Consider the following 18,768-nt stretch of genomic DNA (forward strand, 5'->3'; position numbering starts at 1 on the left):
GGGGAAGGGAGGACCTTGTGGTGATTCCTTCATCCTGAGGAGGTGGCAGGGAGGGGATTGAAGCTGCCATGGGTCAGAATGGGGAAGATAGTTACAGAGGACTTTGTAAAATGAAGACAGGGATGGGGATGGGTAAGGCTTGCAAAGTAATGAGGTGCAGGAAGGCCAGGCGTCCCCTATGGGGGCCAGGCCATGGTAGGGAATCAGTTGGCCCCAACCTATTTGGTTTATTTTGTTCTTTTCTTGCTGGCTTTCGTGAAGGGTGGGCATCACTCCACTCTTCATAGTTTCATGTGTTAGAATGCCCAGCATTCGGTTTAGATTTGACAGTCAGTGCCACCTTTAGTTTGGAAGGACTCTGTGTGCCTTGGGTAGAGAGAAAAAAAACAAAAAACAAAAAGAGAATTTCAGTCATAACCCAGTTTTCTTTTGGTGATACTAGGATTTGAACTTGGGGCCTTGCACTTGCTAGGCTGGCATGATACTGGTGAGCTAGGCCTCCATCCCTGTTTTGTTTTGTTTTTTTCCCCTAGCCCTGTTTCTTACTGGTTGTTTTTGGTATGGAGTCTGGGTTCCTGACTAGGTGCACCCTACTTTAGTTTTCCAGTGTCACTGGGATTGCAGGAGGATGACAGGGCCTATGTGGGTGGAAAGTCAGGACATGGGACCTGCTTCTTGGATCCATTACCTGAGGCGCCTACAGTTGGCCTAGATCCAGCACCTCACTGCTCTCCAAGGCCATGGGATGTCGGGCCTGGAGTCGGGCCTGGGCACTCAGCTCTTCAGCCTGGGGCTCTGTGTGTTCCTCCCTCTCCGTGCCTGTTCCAGCTATTTCTTCAGGAGCCTGAGTCTCCTGGCTGCCTGAGCCCTCATTGATAAGGAGTTCAGGCGGAGCTACACCCTTCCGAAAGGCCTTCAGCTGCTGGAGAAGCCGGCTCTTTGCCGTACAGTCCCTGCAACATAATAAAACCAGCTGTACTTGGTGCCAACTGGAGGCCTGACCTCCTAACACTTCATCACTGGAATGGCCTGCGTGTTGGCTCAGTCACCTGACTCCAGAACTGAAGTCAAGTGGGCAGGACTCAGGTTGCCCCTGAGGACCAGGCCTGGAGTCTGGCAGTTTAGAGGATCTTCTCTGACAGGCACACAGACTTGGCAGAGCCAGGCCAAGCGGGAAGAGACCTTTGTGGCCAGATGCAGACAGAATAGCTAGCGAGTGCCTGGGGTGTGTCCTTGCTCTGAGGATGGGCTGTGGGGTTCTGCCATCTCCGTGGCTATCAGGTGGGGGCCTGTTCCACACTTCCTGATCCCAGCTGCTTCCTGACACCACCGCCCCCCCCACCCCTGCCCTGCAGTGTCTGGCCTATGCTCCAGCCTAGGCCCTGCTGCTGCAGAGTCTTATTTGCTTTCTGGCCACAGAGGGACCTGGAAGGCCATACTTCACTTCCCTCCAGCCCACCCAAGCTTGTGTTTCCTGCAGATACCGCTTTCCTCCAGCCCATTCTCTTCCCTAAATTCCCATCATGGAGGGAGCCAGAGGAAAATGGAAGAGGCATCCTGGGGAGGGAGCTGGCATATCCTAGGTAACGTCCAAGGGTCCGTGGGCTAGGCCAGGAGTGCTACACCCCACCTCAGTCTCAGACCTAGCCTGTGTCCAGCACACCAGTGTCAAGAGTCCAAGCCCCCAGGAAAGGGGACACCTCATGGTTACCATGGGCCCTGGGAGGAAGTAGGTGCCTGCTGCGCCTGGTCTCGCTGCTCTCCCATAGCTGTAGTCTCCTCTTCCTCTTCACTGTCAGAGGAGCTGTACTGGGAACTGGGGGAAGAGGACATGGCTTCTTTGGATTTGCCCCATGCCATCTGCCAGGCTCCACTGCCACCCAGGGTCAGCCTCTCTTACAGTGCTTAGCTCCTCCTTAGGCGCGGGGGGGGGGGGGGGGGGGGGGAGGGGCAGCAGTCCGCTGAAGCTTAAAGGGTGCCAGACTAACTGCCAAATGACAGGAGGAGAGTACCCAGGCACTGCTGCAGCCTTATGCAGTTTGCCTTTTGCTCCACTCCTCCTCTTAGTCTCCTCTTTCCCCCACCTCCCATGGGATATGGGTCTGGGAGTCGGGCTTGGGGACCAAGTGGGCTGAGCAGGTCCCATGCTTGACCCTTGCCCTGTTCCACCAGGTACCTCCAGAAGCCTCTCAGGGCAGCAGGCGACTCTGCCAAGCAGACATGACTGCAGGGCTGGCCCTGCTCTCTACCTTTCTGAGGACTCCTGGCTTTCTGGATCCCATGGCTTTGTCGGCCTCAGGTCCATGAAGATGGTGGGAGGCTCTGTGTTCAGCCTGCTGCCCTCATCTAGCCTCTGGCATGGCTCCGCCTGGAGGCCCAGCCTCATCACAGCATACCTGAAAGGCAGAGCATGCTGAGTCCCTTCTTTGTGAGTACTGTGACCAGTGGGGCTTGTCCACCATATGTGAACCTATCCCTGTGTGGAGATGAAAATGAAAAATCCCAGGGAAAAGCTCTGATTGGCCTGGCTGGGGGGTCACATGCCCAGGGCTGAACCTATCAGCCTTGCCAGTGGGGCAGGGTCCTATGAAAACCCTCCCACTTTGAGCAGACTGTGTAGATGGTGAAGGGAATTTCCCATAGGGCTTGGGGAAAGAGCAGGGGCTTTGCGCTCAGAGCCACACCTTCCCCTTCTGTGCAGTGGGGATATTTGCAGTGCCAGCCCTGATCAGACTTGAGCACAAGGGAGGATGTGCCCATCTGGCCACGGCTGGCAAGAAGGCCCACCTGCTTCTGGTTTCCTCTTCCTCAGTGTCTTGGGGCATGTCAGCTGGCACCTTCCGGGCAGCAGTGCAGGTCTTGGACTGTGTGGCACACAAAAGGGCCAGCTGCTCTTGGAGTCTGTCCTGGGAGCGTGGCACAGAATTCTCTGGGGATTGAGGGAGAAAGGGGACAGGTTAGTGGGGACCTGGCCCTTTTGACTCATGTCTCTCACCCACAGTAGCTCAAGTCCTAGGACCCTTTGGGGTTAGTTTTTTTTTTTGTTTTTGCCAGTCCTAGGGCTTGAACTCGGGGCCTGAGCAGTGTCCCTAATGCTTCTTTTTCTTTGGGGTTCCTTGTAGTCATGGGCCCAAGGCTTGGCTCTGTCCCCGCCCTCAGTCCTTTCTGAGGCCTCCAGGCCCAACTTGGCAAAGAAGAGTACTGTATTTATGAGCAGGCACAGACTCCTACTTGAGCTTTGTGAACTAGGGTCCCAGGCAGCCGCAATGCAAAGGGGTCATCCTGTTGACTCGCCCAACTATATTTTTACACTGTTATCTTTCTATTACTAGAGGTTTCCTTCTAGTAATACTGCTGCAGACAGAGCTGCAGACAGTTATAGCTGATTTAGACAGTCTATCGAGTACGGACTGTTTTCAGGTTTTTGTAATCTTTGTAACGTTGTGAGCATCTTGGAATGCACTTTTACCCACTAGGGTGAGTAGTATTGTTTAGGAGGTTTAGGGGAGGTTTGCAGAATGGAATAGCTTCATCAGCAGATCCTGGGCCTTTCAAATAGTGCTGGGCACCAATGGCTCATGCCTTTAATCCTAGCTACTCAGGAGACTGAGACCTTGAGGATGGTTTCAGTATGAAGCCAGCTTGAGAGGCAAAGGCCATGAGACCATCTTCAGTTAACCAGCAAAAAGCCAGACAGGGCCATGGTTCATGGTAGAGCACCAGTTCTGAGCAAGAGCATGAGGCCCTTAGTTTAAGCCCTGGTACTAGAACATGCAAAAAAAAAAAAAAAAAAAAAAAGGCCCATTTTGTGCCCTCCTCCAGTTGCGTAGTCCCCTGCGGCTCCAGGAGGGTTTGTTTCTCCATATCCTACAAATGAAATCACATGAGGAGTCTGCTGTGGGCCTGGAGGCTGGGAGCTGGCACTGCTCTTGGGTCTCAGCTTCCAGCCTGCCTCCCTTGCTCTCATTGCTGGGGACCCAAGTGGATGGAGAGATGGTGAGGTACAAACTGCCTGAAGCAGGGCCACAGCATAGTGGCTGGGATGACATCAACAACCTTCCTTCCTATTCCAGGCAGCCAAGAAGCACGAGTAGCATAAGAGCTGACTGCAAGAGCAGGAGGCAGGACCAATCAACATTCCCCCAGGGAGAAAGGATGGGAGAGGAAGGAGTCCTGAGGAGGTGAGGAGGGGGAGCAGGTGTGGGTCACGTGACAGGGGCCAGGGATGAAGGCCCTGTGTATCTCCAGGTCTTGGACAGGCCTGGCACATAGCAGGCAGCCACCTAAGCCTTGCTGGGGCTGAGCCAGCAGATGAGGTGGCTGCAAGGCTGATCGTGCCTAGCCTGTGGCCTCTGTCATGCCAGACACACAAGCAGCTGCTGGCTCCATTTGGCCTTGGTGTTTGAGACAGACCTCGGCCTTGGCAGCTTTCTGCTAACCACCATGCACTTCTGGATGCGCCATCTGTGGGGCTGTCTTCCTGGACTGGCAGACTCTTCAGGATGTAATCCAAATCCCAATCTTCCAGGTGCTGGAATAATGAGGCTGGGGTTACGAGGCTGCCACGGGGTCCTATAGGCAGGGGTAGGATTGCTGTGGGCAAGAGCGACACAGGCAGGGGTGGCACTCCACTACTGTTGGGGCGGATGGAGCCGTCATGGGTGGTGTAGAGGAGGAATCAGGTTAAGTGCAGGCCTGCAAATGGATGCACTGGCCCTTGGGATTGAGTGTAGTCTGGGCCTTTTGTTTGCACCAGGACTAGCAATTCTCAACTCCTCTTTTTTTTTTGGGGGGGGGGGGGAAGGAGGAGGGTAATGCTTGGTTATAAAGATGTCTGACCTGGAGGAAACCCTGTGCCATTTTAAGTGTCTAAGATATACTGGTTCAAAATGTTTGCTATTTTTAAAAAAAGTTTTGTGCTTTTAAGAAAAAACAGGGCTGGCAAAAATAAAACAAAAAGAAAAGACAGACATTTGTGGTAAAGGTTTCAACTAGAGGCAGGCAGTTATCCTAGAATGAATGTTTTTTTTCTCTTGGTGGTGCTGTGATTGGAATCCAGGACTTGCAAGGGCTCCACCTCATTCAAAATGAATGTTTCCTCTACCTGGTCTTCTTGCAGCTTCTAGATGAGGAAAACAAACGTTGTCAGGGATGAGCAGAAAAGAAAGGATGGCTTGTTTAAAAGTAATGAACAACAAAACACAAACTAGGCACTGGTGGACTGTACTCCCCGCTCCTCAGGAGGAGTTCAAGGCCAACTTAGGCAAAAAGATCTCCAAGATTCCATATGCAAAATAACCAGCAAAAGGCAGGCTGGGGGTATAGTTCAAGTGTTAGAGCACCAGCCAGGAGCAAGTAAGCTAAGGGAGAGCTTAAAGTCCTGGGTTCAAACATCAGTACAACCACCAAAAAAAAAAAAAAAAAAGTAATGAGAAAGATTTGTAGGGCTGGGAAGGTGGCTCACTGGTAGAGTGCTCGCCTGGCATGCATGAAGCCCTGGCTTCGATTCCTCAGTACCACATACACAGAAAAAGCCGGAAGTGGTACTGTGGCTGAAGTGGTAGAGTGCTAGCTTAGGGACAGTGTGCAGGCCCCGAGTTCAAGCTCTAGGACTGGAAAAAAAAAAAAAAAAAAAGATTTGTAGGTAGATACTGGTGCCACTTTCCTGTACGTTGTTAAGCAAAATGTTTGTGTGGCCTTTGCATGCCAGGCTGCAGTGACTTGCATGGTCCCTCTGCAAAAAACTGCACAACCTACTAGGGCCAGAGCCGCCCTCCTCTCCACCGGTAGAATGGGAGGTGGATGGCAGTGGGAATGGTGACCCTGTGGACCCCGGAAGTGCTGCGTGACACACCTATCTTCTCTCCCCACACCCTCCTCTTCCAGAGTGTTCTGCAGAATCTTCTCATCCTGCCAGACAAGTGTTGTCACGCACTTCCTTCCTTCATGAATGTTCCGGATCCAACCTGAACAGATGTGCTCCTGTAGGGTGTGGGCATTCCAGTGGGGGAATTTCACTTTGGCACTGTCTGCTTCTATGTTTTACCCAGGACTACTTAGAAACCTGTGCTTGGCATGAGCACTCTGCTTTCCCTCCAGGGAAAGCTGGAGTCTCTTAGCCCCCAGGCCCCCACCTGCTGGGACAGGCATGGTTGCTTGCCCAGATGATGGTCCTTGAACCCTCAAGCTGGCCTCAGGACCAGCTGCTTCCAGGCCCCACTGGCTGGGGGGGGGCAGACAGCGGAGGTGCCTACCTGGAGGGAGAGCACAAGCTGTCCTTCTTGGGGCTCTGCTGAGGAGGCCTGTGGCCTGGGTTCTGGCTCCTGGGCCTGGCCTTGATTGGGTGGGTCCTGAGTGCCCCAGGTCACTTTCTGGAGCACCTCCTTCTCTATCATTTTCCTCCTTTCCAGGCGGAGGGCTCTGCGCTTCGCAGAGTCTTTCCATACATCCTCATCCCGGGGTTCTGCCTTTGGCTTTCCTTCAGGAGAGAGGGTAGCTTCTCCCTGAGGGCCACAGGAAGAACTCTGGGATGCTTTGGAGTTGAAGGAAAAGCTTCCAAGGTCACCTTCCAGCCACGAGGAGGTCTCAGCCATTCGAAGGAGGGTGCTGGTGTCAGCGCAGCCTTGGGACGGCTGGCCAGGACCTCTTCCTTCCCGAAGTGCTGAGTCCCACATCCTCTGTCCACTCCTGGGTTCAGTGGAGGGTCCCCCAGGCACCAAAACTGGCTATTGAGAAAACAGACAAACTCTGTTAGCATTTGTAAGAATGTATTTTTAGGGACTTTCTTTCGTAGAAAATAAGAACATTTCCTCAGAAGAATTGCTAAAATTCCTGTAGAAATGAAAACCCAGAGTTACAGGGAAATTGTACCACCTGAATTGTTGGCACAATTGGTCACTGCTTTGCAATTGCCTCCTGTGCTTCTTTGGCCTACCTTGGGCCATTTGGCCATGTGTGGTGGTGATGGGCCAGAAGATCAGGTCCAGCCACACCCACCCACGCACCTGTAGTGAGGCTAGGTAGAGTTAGGCCATGGGAGATCAACTTGGGGCCAGGAAACTCCTGAAGCCCTCCCTCCGCTAGACCTTTCTGATGTTTTCAGATTGTTAACCACAGCCACATCAAATCCCCAACAGGTCTGACCAGTTGGGGCTGCCCATAGATGAATGTTTATAGCCAATTCTATTTATAAGAGCAGCAGTTTCCAGGCACTGTCCTGGGAGGCTTGCACTGTGGCCATTCCTGCTGCCTCCTGCATCACCAGCATTTGTGAGGCACTCTTTCTCCCTCTGACTCTCCAATCATCAAAGGATTAGGGGGCTCCGTGAAGCCAGAGGAGTTTGGAAGCTGTGTCAATGGCTGGATAGTACAGAGTGCCTTGGAAGGAAACAGTACAAGTCTAAGGACCAATAGGGGGCGCATCAAGTATGCTGGGTGACCTGGGGAAGGCGGCATGAGTGCTCAGGTGTTGGGCACCTGAACACCTGGGATGGCCCTGGAGGCGTGAGGACTAAGGTGCTTCTAGCAGCAGTTTTAGCTGTTTGAACCCCACTGCCCTAATAATCCCTGAAAGCCATGGTCGCACACACATACACACACATGTACATGCATGATCTGCCCCCATGGTGCGTCTTAGCGAGTCCTCAAACCCTGTGTCCCTCGGACCTTAGATGGAGACCTTTTAACTGCAGGCCCCCAGGTCCTAGGCTCGCTAGCATCAGCAGGATCTTCAGCAAGCTCCTCAGCCAGGTCTGGAATCAGAATGGGCTGGTTTCGCTGGAAGATGTAGGGCTCCTCTTCCCTGTCGTCAGACTGTGGACAGACCAGAGGTTTGGGGTGGTAAGGCAGCATGGGTGACCAGCTCTCCCAGGGGGAGATCTCTCTAGAGGGATCTGGATCTCTTCCTACTGGCCTTGCCTTGAGCTGCCGCCTGACACCTGTTTAGAAATGAGCTTGGCAGCACCCACTTGTGGGGATGAGATCCAGAGCTCCCTCTCTAGCAGAGGTGCTGCAGTCCTGCCTGATGCAGAGTAATGGCAGGGCAGGGGTCACTGAGAGCAGCCTCCTACCATAACTTGGTTTGCCACATCTGAAGGACAGAGACTGATACCCCCCCCCCCCCAACTACCTTACAGGATTGATCAGAAGCCAGAAGATTGATCAGTGCTCCCAGCTCTGGAGCTCTGAGACTGAACTATCCACTCTTTGATTCCTGAGGTTGTGCTAGGAGTCTTGTCAAGTTCAGCTTTGCAGAGGTCCAGGTAGGACCCAAATTTTGCTTCTTCTAACTTTCCCTAAATGCCCAGTGCCAATCTGGGTACTGAAGCCCCTGCCCGTGGCTCATTAGCAGCATCCCTTTCTAGTCTTATGTGCATATGGCTACTGGTGCTGATCCCAAACCAACCCTAGGGGGAGAAGCCCTCCAGGGGTTTATCACTGTGCATTGGGAAGGTCACAAATGGTGCTGTAAGTGGTGGTGCTGGTCCACTCTGCTGTGGCAGAGCCTTTACCAGAGAACCCACGTGGGACTCAGGTGCGGGGGTGGGGGGTGGGGTGGGGGGGAGGGGGCCAGGAGCACCAATGGAGTGGCCTTGAAGATTCCAGGCACCATTCAAGTACTTGAGTTTTGGATGGATGGAGGGAAGGAACGAACCAAGGAACCTTTGAATTGGGTGCGTGGCTGAAAGTAAAGCAAAGGCATGCTCCAGTGGTGGGCTGGTGGGCTGTGAGGAGGATCACTCTAAGGCTGGCCCTGGCCACCCTTGGACCTTTCATGGTATGAAAGGCCAGTCAGCGTCCAGGAGGAAGCTTGCTCACCAAAGACGAGTCTGAGTCCAGAGATGGAAGCTGATCTTTGGCAGCCTTGAGGATGGCATCCCAGGGGGAGCCCAGGGAGGGCACATCTTTGTCTTTGGATTCCATGGAGACCAGGCTCACAGGATGCCATCTTTGTATGCCATCATCTGAGGAGCTCTGTGGAGAACACGTGGTCAAGGTGACCAACATCAAGAGATGAGGGGCTGCCTTTCTAAAACTCCAACCAGCTACAGGCAAAAAGACTTTACAGCCACCTCTCATCCATTCCTGTGGTTCTGTACTTCTTTGTTACTAGGAACTCAGCTGTATGTGTGAGCAGACCTGCATATGTATATACATATATTTACATCATATATATGTGCATACATGAGATATGTTTAGGGATATATGTATGTATCATAGATAGACATAGATAAGAGCCGGGAACTTGTAATCTTAACTACTTAGGAGGCTGAGATCTGAGGATGGCAGTTTAAGGCCAGGAAAGTCTTTCCTGCCCATGAGACTCTATCTCCACTAAACTACCAAAAGAAAAAAAAAAAGCCAGAAGTGGACCTGTGCTTCAAGTGATAGAGTGCTAGCCTTGAGCAAAAACATCTCAAGGGAGCTCAAGCCCCAGTACCAGCAAAATAAACCCACAAAAACCCCACAATGAGCATTCAGTATGAACAGTCTATGTATTTGATGTTTAGATATGACATATGGTATGAAATATATGATATGTAATACGTATGCACATAGATATGTATGTATTCATATAACATGGATGCTGTTATCTCCATTTATAGTAGATGGCAAGGAATTTAAATCAGTGAGGAAGAGGGATGGATGGGTGTCGTAGCTCAATACTAGAGACCTTGGCTAGCATGTTTAAGGCTTTGAGTTCAATCCTAACACCCCCTCCCAAAAAAAGGGGGAGATTTTGAGCCCAGTTACCCTTTTCTGTCCTAAAGGAACAGACTAGAGACATTTTGGAGTCCCAACACACTTCGCTTGAGTCACACTCAGATTAGCCCCACAATCACAGGTGCCACCCTTTGAGAAGAGGAGACCACAGGCCCGCGGGGCAGAGGGGTCCAGCAATGGGAGGGGAAGGTGTGTGCCTCTGAAGTGGTCCGGCGGCTGCCGGGGTCCGACGCTCCGCGGGGCTGGCTTCTCCCTGACGCTGGGCTCAGCGGGCCGCTGCGGGGGCGCCGCTCGCACCGGGCGGGCTGGGGAGGCCTGGCCTCTGCTCGGCCGGCCGTTCGGGGCACCGTACCTGCCGGGGCGGCAGGATCGCCCAGGTGCGGCTGGCCGCGGCGCGGGCGTGCTCAGGGGGTCAGAAATGCCCACAGCACGCCGACGGCGAGAACGGGCCGGCCGGGCCCACCCGAGGGCTGCGGAGCCCGCCGCGTCCCGTGGGCGTTTCTCCCTGGCAGCCCGTTGGCCCCGCCTGCCGCCGCGCGGCGCCGTCGTCATGGCGACCGGACGCCTCCGGCCCGCGGCGAACGCTCGAATGCTAAGACTTGGGTCGCCGAAAGCCCGGACCCCGCCTCCCCCCGCAGCTCGAAGGGTCCGTTTCCGTGGCCGCTCAGGCACTGCCTTTCGCCTCGGCCCGGCCCCTGGACACCCGCCCTCCGGCGCGCTTCCCACCCGGCCACACCGTACCGGCCCGCCGCGCGGCCCGCCCTCTGCAGGCCGTCACCGCGCCCCGCCCCGCCCAGCCCAGGTCGCTCCACCTCGGGGATGGGCGGGGCCCACCTTTAGGGCAGGATTGGTTCCCGGGCGCCGAGGGGGCGGGGCTGGGATAGCTGCCCGTTCATTGGCTGTTAAGGAGGTAGGCGGATAACCGGAAGTGCTGGGCGTCCGGAGAACCAGTCCTACAACCTCTATCCGTTTGTGTCGGGGCGTGTTCCTCACGCTCTCGATAGCACTTCCGGGGCGGGGCGAGCCGGGCAGCGGGCTGAGCGCGCGGCAGCAACCCGTGAGGGAGCGCGGCGGCGTCCGCGGCCCGAGATTTACTGGAGGAGGCCGGAGGTCCGCGCAGGTAGGCTGGGCGGCGGCCCGGCCCCGCCGACGCCGGGCCCTGGAGGAACGGGGCTGGACGCTTGGGCTTTCGGCCCTCCCCCGCCAGCGCAGGGCGAGCTGACGCGGGGCCGGGGGCCGAGGGCGCCGGACTGCAGGTGTGGGGGCTCCGCGGGGGCGGGGTCCCCTCCGCGGGACGGCCTCCTGTGGGCGGGGCGGCGGCCACCGGCCTAGGGTTGTGCGGTGTCTCCAGTTAACTTTTGACTTTGAAGGCACAGCGTCTAACCAAGTGGACTGGAAGTTCCAAGGTCCCATCTCCAGGGCTGCTTCCCCGGAGCTCTGGAAGCTGGGGTGCTTACACATAACCCCCGAGGAGCATCGTCGTTACTGTTTTGCTTGTAACTGAGGATGGTCTGTGATACATCCTCACACGTTGGTAGTCTGTCTCTTTAGCTCTCTGTCTCTGTCTCTCTGCCGGTGCTTGAACTCAGGGCCTGGGCGCCGTCCTTTTTTTCTCTGGCCCTGTAGCACTTGGGTCACAGCTCCGATTCTGGCTTTTTGGTGGTTAATTGGAGGCAAGTCTCACGGACTTTCCTGCCTGAGCTGAGTTTGAACTTTGATCCTCATATCTCAGCCTCCTGCACAGAGCCAGGATTAGGAGCATAAGCCAGTGGCACCTGTTGCAGATTGGTAGTCTTTTTTTGTTGTTGTTGCTGGTGAGGCTTGAACTCAGGGCCTGGGCCGTGGTCTGAGCTTTTTCACCCAAGACTGGTACCCTACCACTTTGAGCCACATCTGGTATTCTGGTGGTTAACTGAAGATAAGTCTCATGGGACTGGGGACTTTTCTCTCTGTGCTGTCTTCAAACTGTTATACTCATATCTCAGGGTCCTGAGTAGCTAGGATTACAAGCATGAGCCACTAGTGCTTGGCTTGGTAGTCTCTGACTAGTAATGCCCCCCCCCCCCCATAAGCTTCTGGAGGTCTGTTTTGATAGACCATCAACAGGTGTCAGACCTACATAAATGTCCAATAGAGAGGGAGAAGAAGTCGGGTGCCAGTGGCTCAGGAGCCTGAGATCTGAGGATCGAGGTTCAGAGCCCATCTGGGCAGGAAAGTTCATAAGACTCTTATCTCCAATAAATCACCAAAAAAAAAATGGAAGTGGTGCTGTGGCTCAAGTGGTAGAGTACTCGCCTTGAGCTGAAGAGCTGAAGGACAATGCCCAGGCCTTGAGTTCAAAAAGAGAGAGAAAGGGAGGGGGAGGGGGAGAGGGAGGGTGCAGAGGCTCCAGCCTTAAGGAGGTGTTTTAAAAGCTTTGCCCACAGAAGGCTGGAGAGATGACCAACCTCATCAGGATCCAGAGTCCCATCTGCTGAGGGAGGGGGCTGCTTGATATCAGGCCTTAAGTGTGAGGTGGTGGTGTTTCCAGGAAGCAGAGCCCTTATTCTGCTCACACACCTGCCCTCACCAACTGCCTGCAAAGTGTTTGGTGGCTTGTTTCTTGTTGGTCCATCCTGGCTGTCACCCACACAGAAAAATGTTAGGATGCCTGGGAGCAATCTTTAGTAGAAACCGAGGTCCTAATGTCCTCTGTGAACTGCTACTGTATCTTTAGGCCTTCAGAGCATAACAGGCCTTCCATTCCCCTCCTGGCCCTCTTCTGTACTTCCTGTTGCTCTTGGACTGGAAAATTCTGTTAGGAAGTTAATGACTTGGGCTTGATTTGGGGAGGATTCTCATAATGAAGGACTCTTTGTCTCAGACTCATCATCCTGTTGATCCATTCTGGTGGTGCCCTGTCTCGGGGAAGATGTCACCTATCAAGTGACATCTGTCACCTGTCCCATGTCTTCCTTTGCTTTCCCACTTTGAAGGGTTGAATAGATAAATTCTTGCTCAGTTAATGTTTCCTGTTTCCAATCACATTCTGGTTTCTGTGTCAGGATGCCCCCCCACAAACCCGTATTTTAAATTTGAGTGCAGTCTAGTTCATTTGGGGGTTCAGGGCTTTTTTTTTTTTTTTTTTTTTTTTTTGTTGGCTGTGGGCTTGAACTCTGGGCCTGGGTGCTGTCCCTGAACTCTTCAGCTCAAGGCTGTTGCTCTACCACTTGAGCCATAGCACCACTTCTAGTTTTCTGGTGGTTAATTGGAGACAAGAGTCTCATGGACTTTCCTGCCCAGGCTGGCTTTGAACTGCAATCCCCAGATCTCAACCTCCTGAGTAGCTAGGGTTACAGGCATGAGCTACCAGTGTCTGGCTGCAAGGTTTTGTTTTGTGAGGCAAGGCCTTTAGGTAGCCCAGGCTACCCTTCAACTCACTTCTTCCACTTCAGCCTCTTAAGCTCTAGGATTACGGATGTGTACCACTATGCTTGGCTTCTGTGGTTTTTTTTTTTTTTTTTTAATTGTGAAAATACCGTACAGAGGGGTTACAATTACGTGGGCAAGGTAATGAGTGTATTTCTTATCAAGCATTGTTGCCTCCTCCTTTGTTTCCCCTTCCCATCCCCTCCCACCCCCTCCCATTCTCCCTCCACCCCCCCTCCATGTGTTTTTAATAGCCATAAGACACCCTCTGCCCATGAGACAGTGAGGAACCTAAGATTAAGGATGCTAAATCACAGAGCTTAGTTTTGCTGTAGCCCCAAATCCAGTGATATTGCCCACCATACCCAGGGGCTGACTCAAATGACCCAGCAGATATCTTTTTATTACCTACCCAAGAGGAGTTCCGGCTTCTAGAACCTGAGGCCTGTGGGTTGAAGGAGAGCGCCTTCCTCAGGAAGACCTGTGGAATGTGGAAACAGCTCCTCACTTCTATATGGCAGCAGGCCCTGGTTATTACATTATGGAGTTGCTGTTTAGAGAAAGCCGTCAGCTGGGCTTGTTCATCTTAGTGGTGGTGTGGTAGCCTGCTGTAGGCAGGACTAGGACCTGGTATTTCTCTGCCTGGAACAGCCAGGAAGGAAGACCTAAGCCCTGGGCCTCCCTCCACAGCCATGTCTGAGCTGAGCGATGAAGCCAGTGAGCCGGAGCTTCTGAACTGCAGCTTGTCCATGTGGCACGGGCTGGGCACACAGGTCAGCCGAGAGGAGCTGGACGTTCCCCTGGACCTTCACACAGCAGCTTCCATCGGCCAGTATGAGGTGGTGAAGGAATGCGTGCAGAGGTAAGGGTCTCCGGGAGTAGCCCTTCCCTTCACACTTCAGGCAGCGTTTCTGTGGCTTCCAAGCTTCCCTGCAGGGGCCTCACTCAAGGAGTAGACACACTCTGGGCAGGCGTACCTGCTTGTCTCTATAAAGTTGTCCATGATACTGTTCACCAGCAAAGAAGGCAGTTTTGATTTAAACTTTAATTGTAGACTTATAAACATTATTTGTAATTTACTAGAGCCTAACTACCTTGAAGGTTTTGACTGATAGCAGGAACATCCAAACAACCAAAGGTAAAGATGGAGAGCAGAATGCTTTAAGCTTGCTTTGTCCTTGCTTGCTTTGTAACTCCTGTGCTCCTCTCCCCTCCGAGAGGCTGTGCTTTTGGCCATCCTGGGAGAGCTCCTCTTGGAGGGTGGCCTGGCCACTTCAGTGCCCAACTGTTATTTTGGCTGATCTGCTTACCGGTGTTCAGTCTCATGGCTGTGTTTGCATACAGCACAATGTAACTTGGAAGGTAATTTTTGGAAAGGGGTTTGTGTTCTTCATATTCCTTACTCGTTTCTCATTTGGATGGTATCTGCAGCGCTGCCCCCATCCCGCCTCAGTTCCAGGTGAGCCAGGTCAAGCCCCAGGAAGCTCCAGGTCTCCTCTCGCCATACAGTGGTGGCTGTGGATGGAAAACAGTATGGCAGATTCCTTTGTGTGTTTGGGGGGAGGGGGTGCGGGGGAGGGTTAGGTTAGGGAAAGGCAGCTAACTGGCTCCTTTGTCCAGTGTCATAGCCCTATTAGAAATTCTCTGGAATCCTAGGCTGTAGGCAGAGTGGCTACGCTTAACTATAGAGAGAGGGAGAGTGATTGTCTCTGTTTCTGATAGGACCTGGGAGGCTTGCTTGCAGCAAGCCTAGAGTGGGTCTGAGGCTTTGGAGTCTTTGGCACTTTCTTCTCCCTCAGCTTAAGAGGATGAACCGGTAACTCAAGCCTTGACTCCAGACAGAGGTGTCACGAGACCAATACAGCATTACTGCCCCTGGATTTCTGCTGTCCCTGCAGACTGGCTGCTTGGAGGCGTTAGTGATGGAGTAGCTCAGTGTTAGGATCCTGCGTACGCAAAATTGTGAGGGAGTCACTGGCTCTATCCACTGGAGGTGGCAGACAAGAACTGTGGGAGCAAAAGGCCTGTGGGCTTTAACTGCGTACGTTGCTCATGGGACTGGGTGTGATTATGAAGTATGAGCCAGGCTCCAGAGTCTGAGCTGGAAAACTTCCGCTTTTCTTTTTTTCTTTCTTGTATGGAAATGGATTTCTAGGATCTTAGTGGAAATAAGAGAAAAATAGAAATGTCTGGTCATAGATTTAAAAAAAATGTTTCTGTAGGGCGGGGTAACCAAGTAGTTGATGGTAATGGTGCCTGTTTGCAGCCAGGGCTCCTCTTTTTTTTGGGGGGGGGGTCCGGTCGTGGGGCCTGAACTCTGGGCCTGGGCGCTGTACCTCAGCTCTTCAGCTCAAGGCTAGCACTCTACCACTTGAGCCACAGCGCCACTTCCGGCTTTTTTGTTTTTGTTTATGTGGTGCTGAGGAATCGAACCCAGGGCCTCATGCATACAAGGCAAGCGCTCTACCACTGAGCCACCTTCCCAGCCCCAGGGCTCCTCTTTTACTCTGGGCCCCTCTGCAGCACTGCACACCAGAGACTGGCAGTGGTGGCAGGTGGTCAGGCTACCTCAGCTTTGGCTTTTCTGCCAAACCCAGCCAGAACTGTGTTTGCTGTGTAGGCTCGCTGTCCCTACCACTATATGTCCGTGGGATATGTTGAGCTGACTCCAGACCTTGCCTAGGTCTGCTTGAGCCCCACCTGTTTCACTGGCAGTGCAGTCTTGAGTGAGGTGGTTGGGTGGATGCAAACTAAATTAGAGAAGGGAGACTAGAGCTGAGGATGTGATGGCAAGTGCACAGCAACTAGAAGCGGCCACCTGTCCGCTTTCCCCCACCCCAGGGCTGCCCAGAAGGTCAACTTAACTCACCTGGGGTCTGGTGAGGCCCAGGTGAGGCCTCACATCTGGTCGTACCTAGCATATCTTGCCTCTGTTTAGGAGAGAGTTAGATCTGAATACGAAGAATGGTGGTGGCTGGACCCCCCTGATGTATGCCTCGTACATTGGACATGACACCATCGTGCACCTGCTGCTTGAGGCAGGGGTGAGTGTGAATGTGCCAACCCCTGAAGGGCAGACGCCTCTGATGCTGGCCTCCAGCTGTGGCAACGAGAGCATCGCCTACTTTCTGCTCCAGGTGAGTTTCCAGGGCACACAGACTCAGCAACCCGAGGGCCTCCCTGGCAGGGTGTGAGGGCCTGTGGGCCTCAGGGTGTGTGTGTGCACATGTGTACCCATGAGTGTAATCACTGGATTCTTCCAGCTGACAGCCTGCAGGGCTCTGCCTGCCTCTCTGGGGAGACAGGCTGTAACTGCTCTGTTCTCTCAAAGCAAGGCGCAGAGCTCGAGATGAAAGACATCCAGGGCTGGACCGCACTCTTCCACTGCACCAGTGCCGGACACCAGCAGATGGTCAAGTTCCTCCTGGACAGTGGTGCAAATGCCAACGTGAGGTGACTGCTGTGAAGGGGGACAGACAGGCAGGCCTGCCCACATGCGGGCCTCTCCACAGGTCTGCTTAAGGACAGTAGTGCATCTTGTGCTGTCCCTGAAATGGGAAAGCAGGACTGTGTGAGAGTGTTGGAGAATTACGTGGTGTGCCATGCCAAGGTCCTCCCGTGTGGGTGGCATTTAAGTGACATGCACATAATGGATATCGGGTGAAGCTTTGAAAACCATTGCAAGGTTTAAATTTTGTTGTTGTTGTTGTTGGTCATGGGGTCTGAACTCTGGGCCTGGGCGCTGTCCCTCAGCTCTTCAGCTCAAGGCTAGCGCTCTACCACTTGAGCCACAGCACCACTTTTGGCTTTTTCTGCTTATGTGGTGGTGAGGAATGGAACCTAGGACCTCATGCATGCAAGGCAAGCACTCTACCACTGAGCCACCTTCCCAGCCCCTACATTTTTTTAAACACTGCTGGGCATGCTAAGCAAGCATCCTACCACTGAAACACAGTGCAGCCCAGTTTTTGTTTTGTTTGCCAGTCATGGGGCTTGAACTCCAGGCTTGGGCGTTGTTCCTGAGCCCTTTCACTCAAGACTAGCACTCTACCACTTTGAGTCACAGCACCACTCTCAGTTTTCTGGTGGTTAATTAGAGCTGAGTCTCACAGTCTTTCCTACCTGGGCTGGCTTTGAACAACTGCGATCAGCCTCCTGAGTAGCTAAGATTACAGGTGTGAGCCATCCTGAGTGTCCAGCCCATCTTGAGTTGTTTTTTTTTTTTGATCAGTTATGGAGCTTGAACTCTGGGCTCAGGTGCTATCCCTCAGCTCTTCAGCTCAAGGTGAGCGCTCTACCGCTTGAGCCACAGTGCCACTTCCGGTTTTCTAGTGGTTTATTGGAGATAAGAGTCTAGGGGAGGGAGGAGGGGGGGTGGGGGAAAAAGAGTCTCACGGACTTTCCTGCTCAGGCTGGCTTTGAACCACGATCTCAGATCTCAGCCTCTTTTTTTGGGGGGGTCCGGTCGTGGGGCCTGAACTCTGGGCCTGGGTGCTGTCCTTCAGCTCAAGGCTAGCACTCTACCACTTGAGTCACAGCGCCACTTCCAGCTTTTTTCTTTTTGCTTATGTGGTGCTGAGGAATCGAACTCAGGGCCTCAGGCATGCAAGTCAAGCGCTCTACCACTGAGCCACCTTACCAGCCCCAGATCTCAGCCTCTTGAGTAGCTAGGATTACAGGGATGAGCCACCATCTCCCAGCCCATCTTGAGTTGTTTTTTTTTTTTTGGGGGGGGGGGTGTCTGGTCGTGGGGCCTGAACTCTGGGCCTGGGCGCTGTCCCTTAGCTCTTCAGCTCAAGGCGAGCGCTTTACCACTTGAGCCACAGCACCACTTCTGGCTTTTTTCTTTTTGCTTATGTGGTGCTGAGGAGTCCATCCCAGGGCCTCATGCATGCAAGGCAAGTGCTCTACCACTGAGCCACCTTCCCAGCCCCCATCTTGAGTTTTTAATTGGGAAGTGGAACTGTCTTAACACATGCATGAGTCTTCCTTTTAACAGAGTGCCAGCTCCCTCCACCTGAGGCTGCACAGCATTACATCTGATGGTGTGCATTGTAAGACTTTCTTTCTTTCTTTTTTTTTTGTCGGTTGTGGGGCTTGAACTCTAGGCCTGAGCTCTTCTGCTCAAGGCTGGCGCTCTACCACTTGAGCCACTTCCGGCCTTTTCTGTGTATGTGGTGCTGAGGAATCAAAGCCAGGGCCTCATGAATGAGGGGCAAGCACTCTACCGCAGAGCCACCTTCCCAGTCTCTGAATAATTCTTAAGGAAGAACATTAATGGATTGGCAGTGTGGCTCAAGTGGTAGAGTACCTGCCTAGATATTTGAGGTCCTGAGTTCAGTCCTCAGTACCTCCAAAAAAATTGAAGAGGAAAACTATTCAATTTACAATTCAGCACATCTGTTGACGTTATAACACATGTTGTGACTTGTGAGATGTTAAGGTGTGAGGGGGTTGTGTCTTGGCATGGATGAGAGGCAGGCTACTGGCGTCCAGAGCTGCCCGAGGTAACAATCAGGGAGCACCCGAGGAGGGAGCACCCATGACAGGCACAGAAACTGAGCTAAGGGATTGAGCACAGAGGGGCCGGGTGAGGTTGTCTTGTGCACATGACAGGAATGGTCCGGAAGGTGGTGT

General features: G+C 53.3%; 2 protein-coding genes and 1 long non-coding RNA gene across 5 annotated transcripts in view; 2 read left to right on the top strand and 1 right to left on the bottom strand.

Moving 5' to 3' along the window:
* On the bottom strand, window positions 1–9,847 carry Dnaaf8 (dynein axonemal assembly factor 8). 2 transcript variants are annotated; one of them, XM_042698103.1, is made up of 10 exons: window positions 9,786–9,847; window positions 8,818–8,973; window positions 7,666–7,812; window positions 6,255–6,725; window positions 4,414–4,531; window positions 2,788–2,929; window positions 2,250–2,396; window positions 1,712–1,816; window positions 689–953; window positions 1–366 (listed from the first exon to the last, which is right to left on the bottom strand). In XM_042698103.1, exons 2-9 carry the CDS (start codon window positions 8,920–8,922, stop codon window positions 698–700), a joined length of 1,491 nt encoding a protein of 496 aa, XP_042554037.1. In that variant the 5' UTR covers window positions 8,923–8,973; window positions 9,786–9,847; the 3' UTR covers window positions 1–366; window positions 689–697. The 2 variants fall into 2 exon arrangements, with proteins under 2 accessions (XP_042554037.1, XP_042554036.1); XM_042698102.1 differs by lacking the exon at window positions 9,786–9,847 and having other exon boundaries at window positions 8,818–9,307.
* Window positions 2,350–6,142, top strand: LOC122123697. The gene is made up of 3 exons (XR_006150435.1): window positions 2,350–2,428; window positions 4,074–4,181; window positions 5,887–6,142. It is a non-coding gene; the product is annotated as an uncharacterized LOC122123697 (long non-coding RNA).
* Window positions 8,257–18,768, top strand: part of Anks3 (ankyrin repeat and sterile alpha motif domain containing 3) — a 21,965-nt gene continuing 11,453 nt past the window's right edge. Inside the window, exons 1-5 of one of the 2 annotated variants that reach the window (XM_042698099.1) lie at window positions 8,257–8,261; window positions 10,834–10,843; window positions 13,822–13,993; window positions 16,070–16,268; window positions 16,463–16,584. In XM_042698099.1, coding sequence (XP_042554033.1) covers window positions 13,824–13,993; window positions 16,070–16,268; window positions 16,463–16,584 — 491 coding nt within the window. In that variant the 5' untranslated portion in view covers window positions 8,257–8,261; window positions 10,834–10,843; window positions 13,822–13,823. Of the gene's footprint in view, window positions 8,262–10,762; window positions 10,844–13,821; window positions 13,994–16,069; window positions 16,269–16,462; window positions 16,585–18,768 lie in introns of those variants that run through there. The other variant, XM_042698098.1, reaches the window with a different exon arrangement.

This window comes from Dipodomys spectabilis, unplaced genomic scaffold (assembly GCF_019054845.1).
Source record: "Dipodomys spectabilis isolate Male_0828 unplaced genomic scaffold, ASM1905484v1 ptg000231l, whole genome shotgun sequence".
Lineage (NCBI taxonomy): Eukaryota > Metazoa > Chordata > Mammalia > Rodentia > Heteromyidae > Dipodomys > Dipodomys spectabilis.

Coding starts and splice junctions, on each gene's coding strand:
- Dnaaf8 (XM_042698102.1), bottom strand. CDS start 9,078: ATGAGAGGTGGCTGTAAAGTCTTTTTGCCTGTAGCTGGTTGGAGTTTT. Junction 2,930..4,413: donor AGAAAGCTGCCAAGGCCGAG/GTCTGTCTCAAA, acceptor CTCAATCCCCAG/AGAATTCTGTGCCACGCTCC. Junction 1,817..2,249: donor AGCCAGGAGTCCTCAGAAAG/GTAGAGAGCAGG, acceptor CTCTTCCCCCAG/TTCCCAGTACAGCTCCTCTG.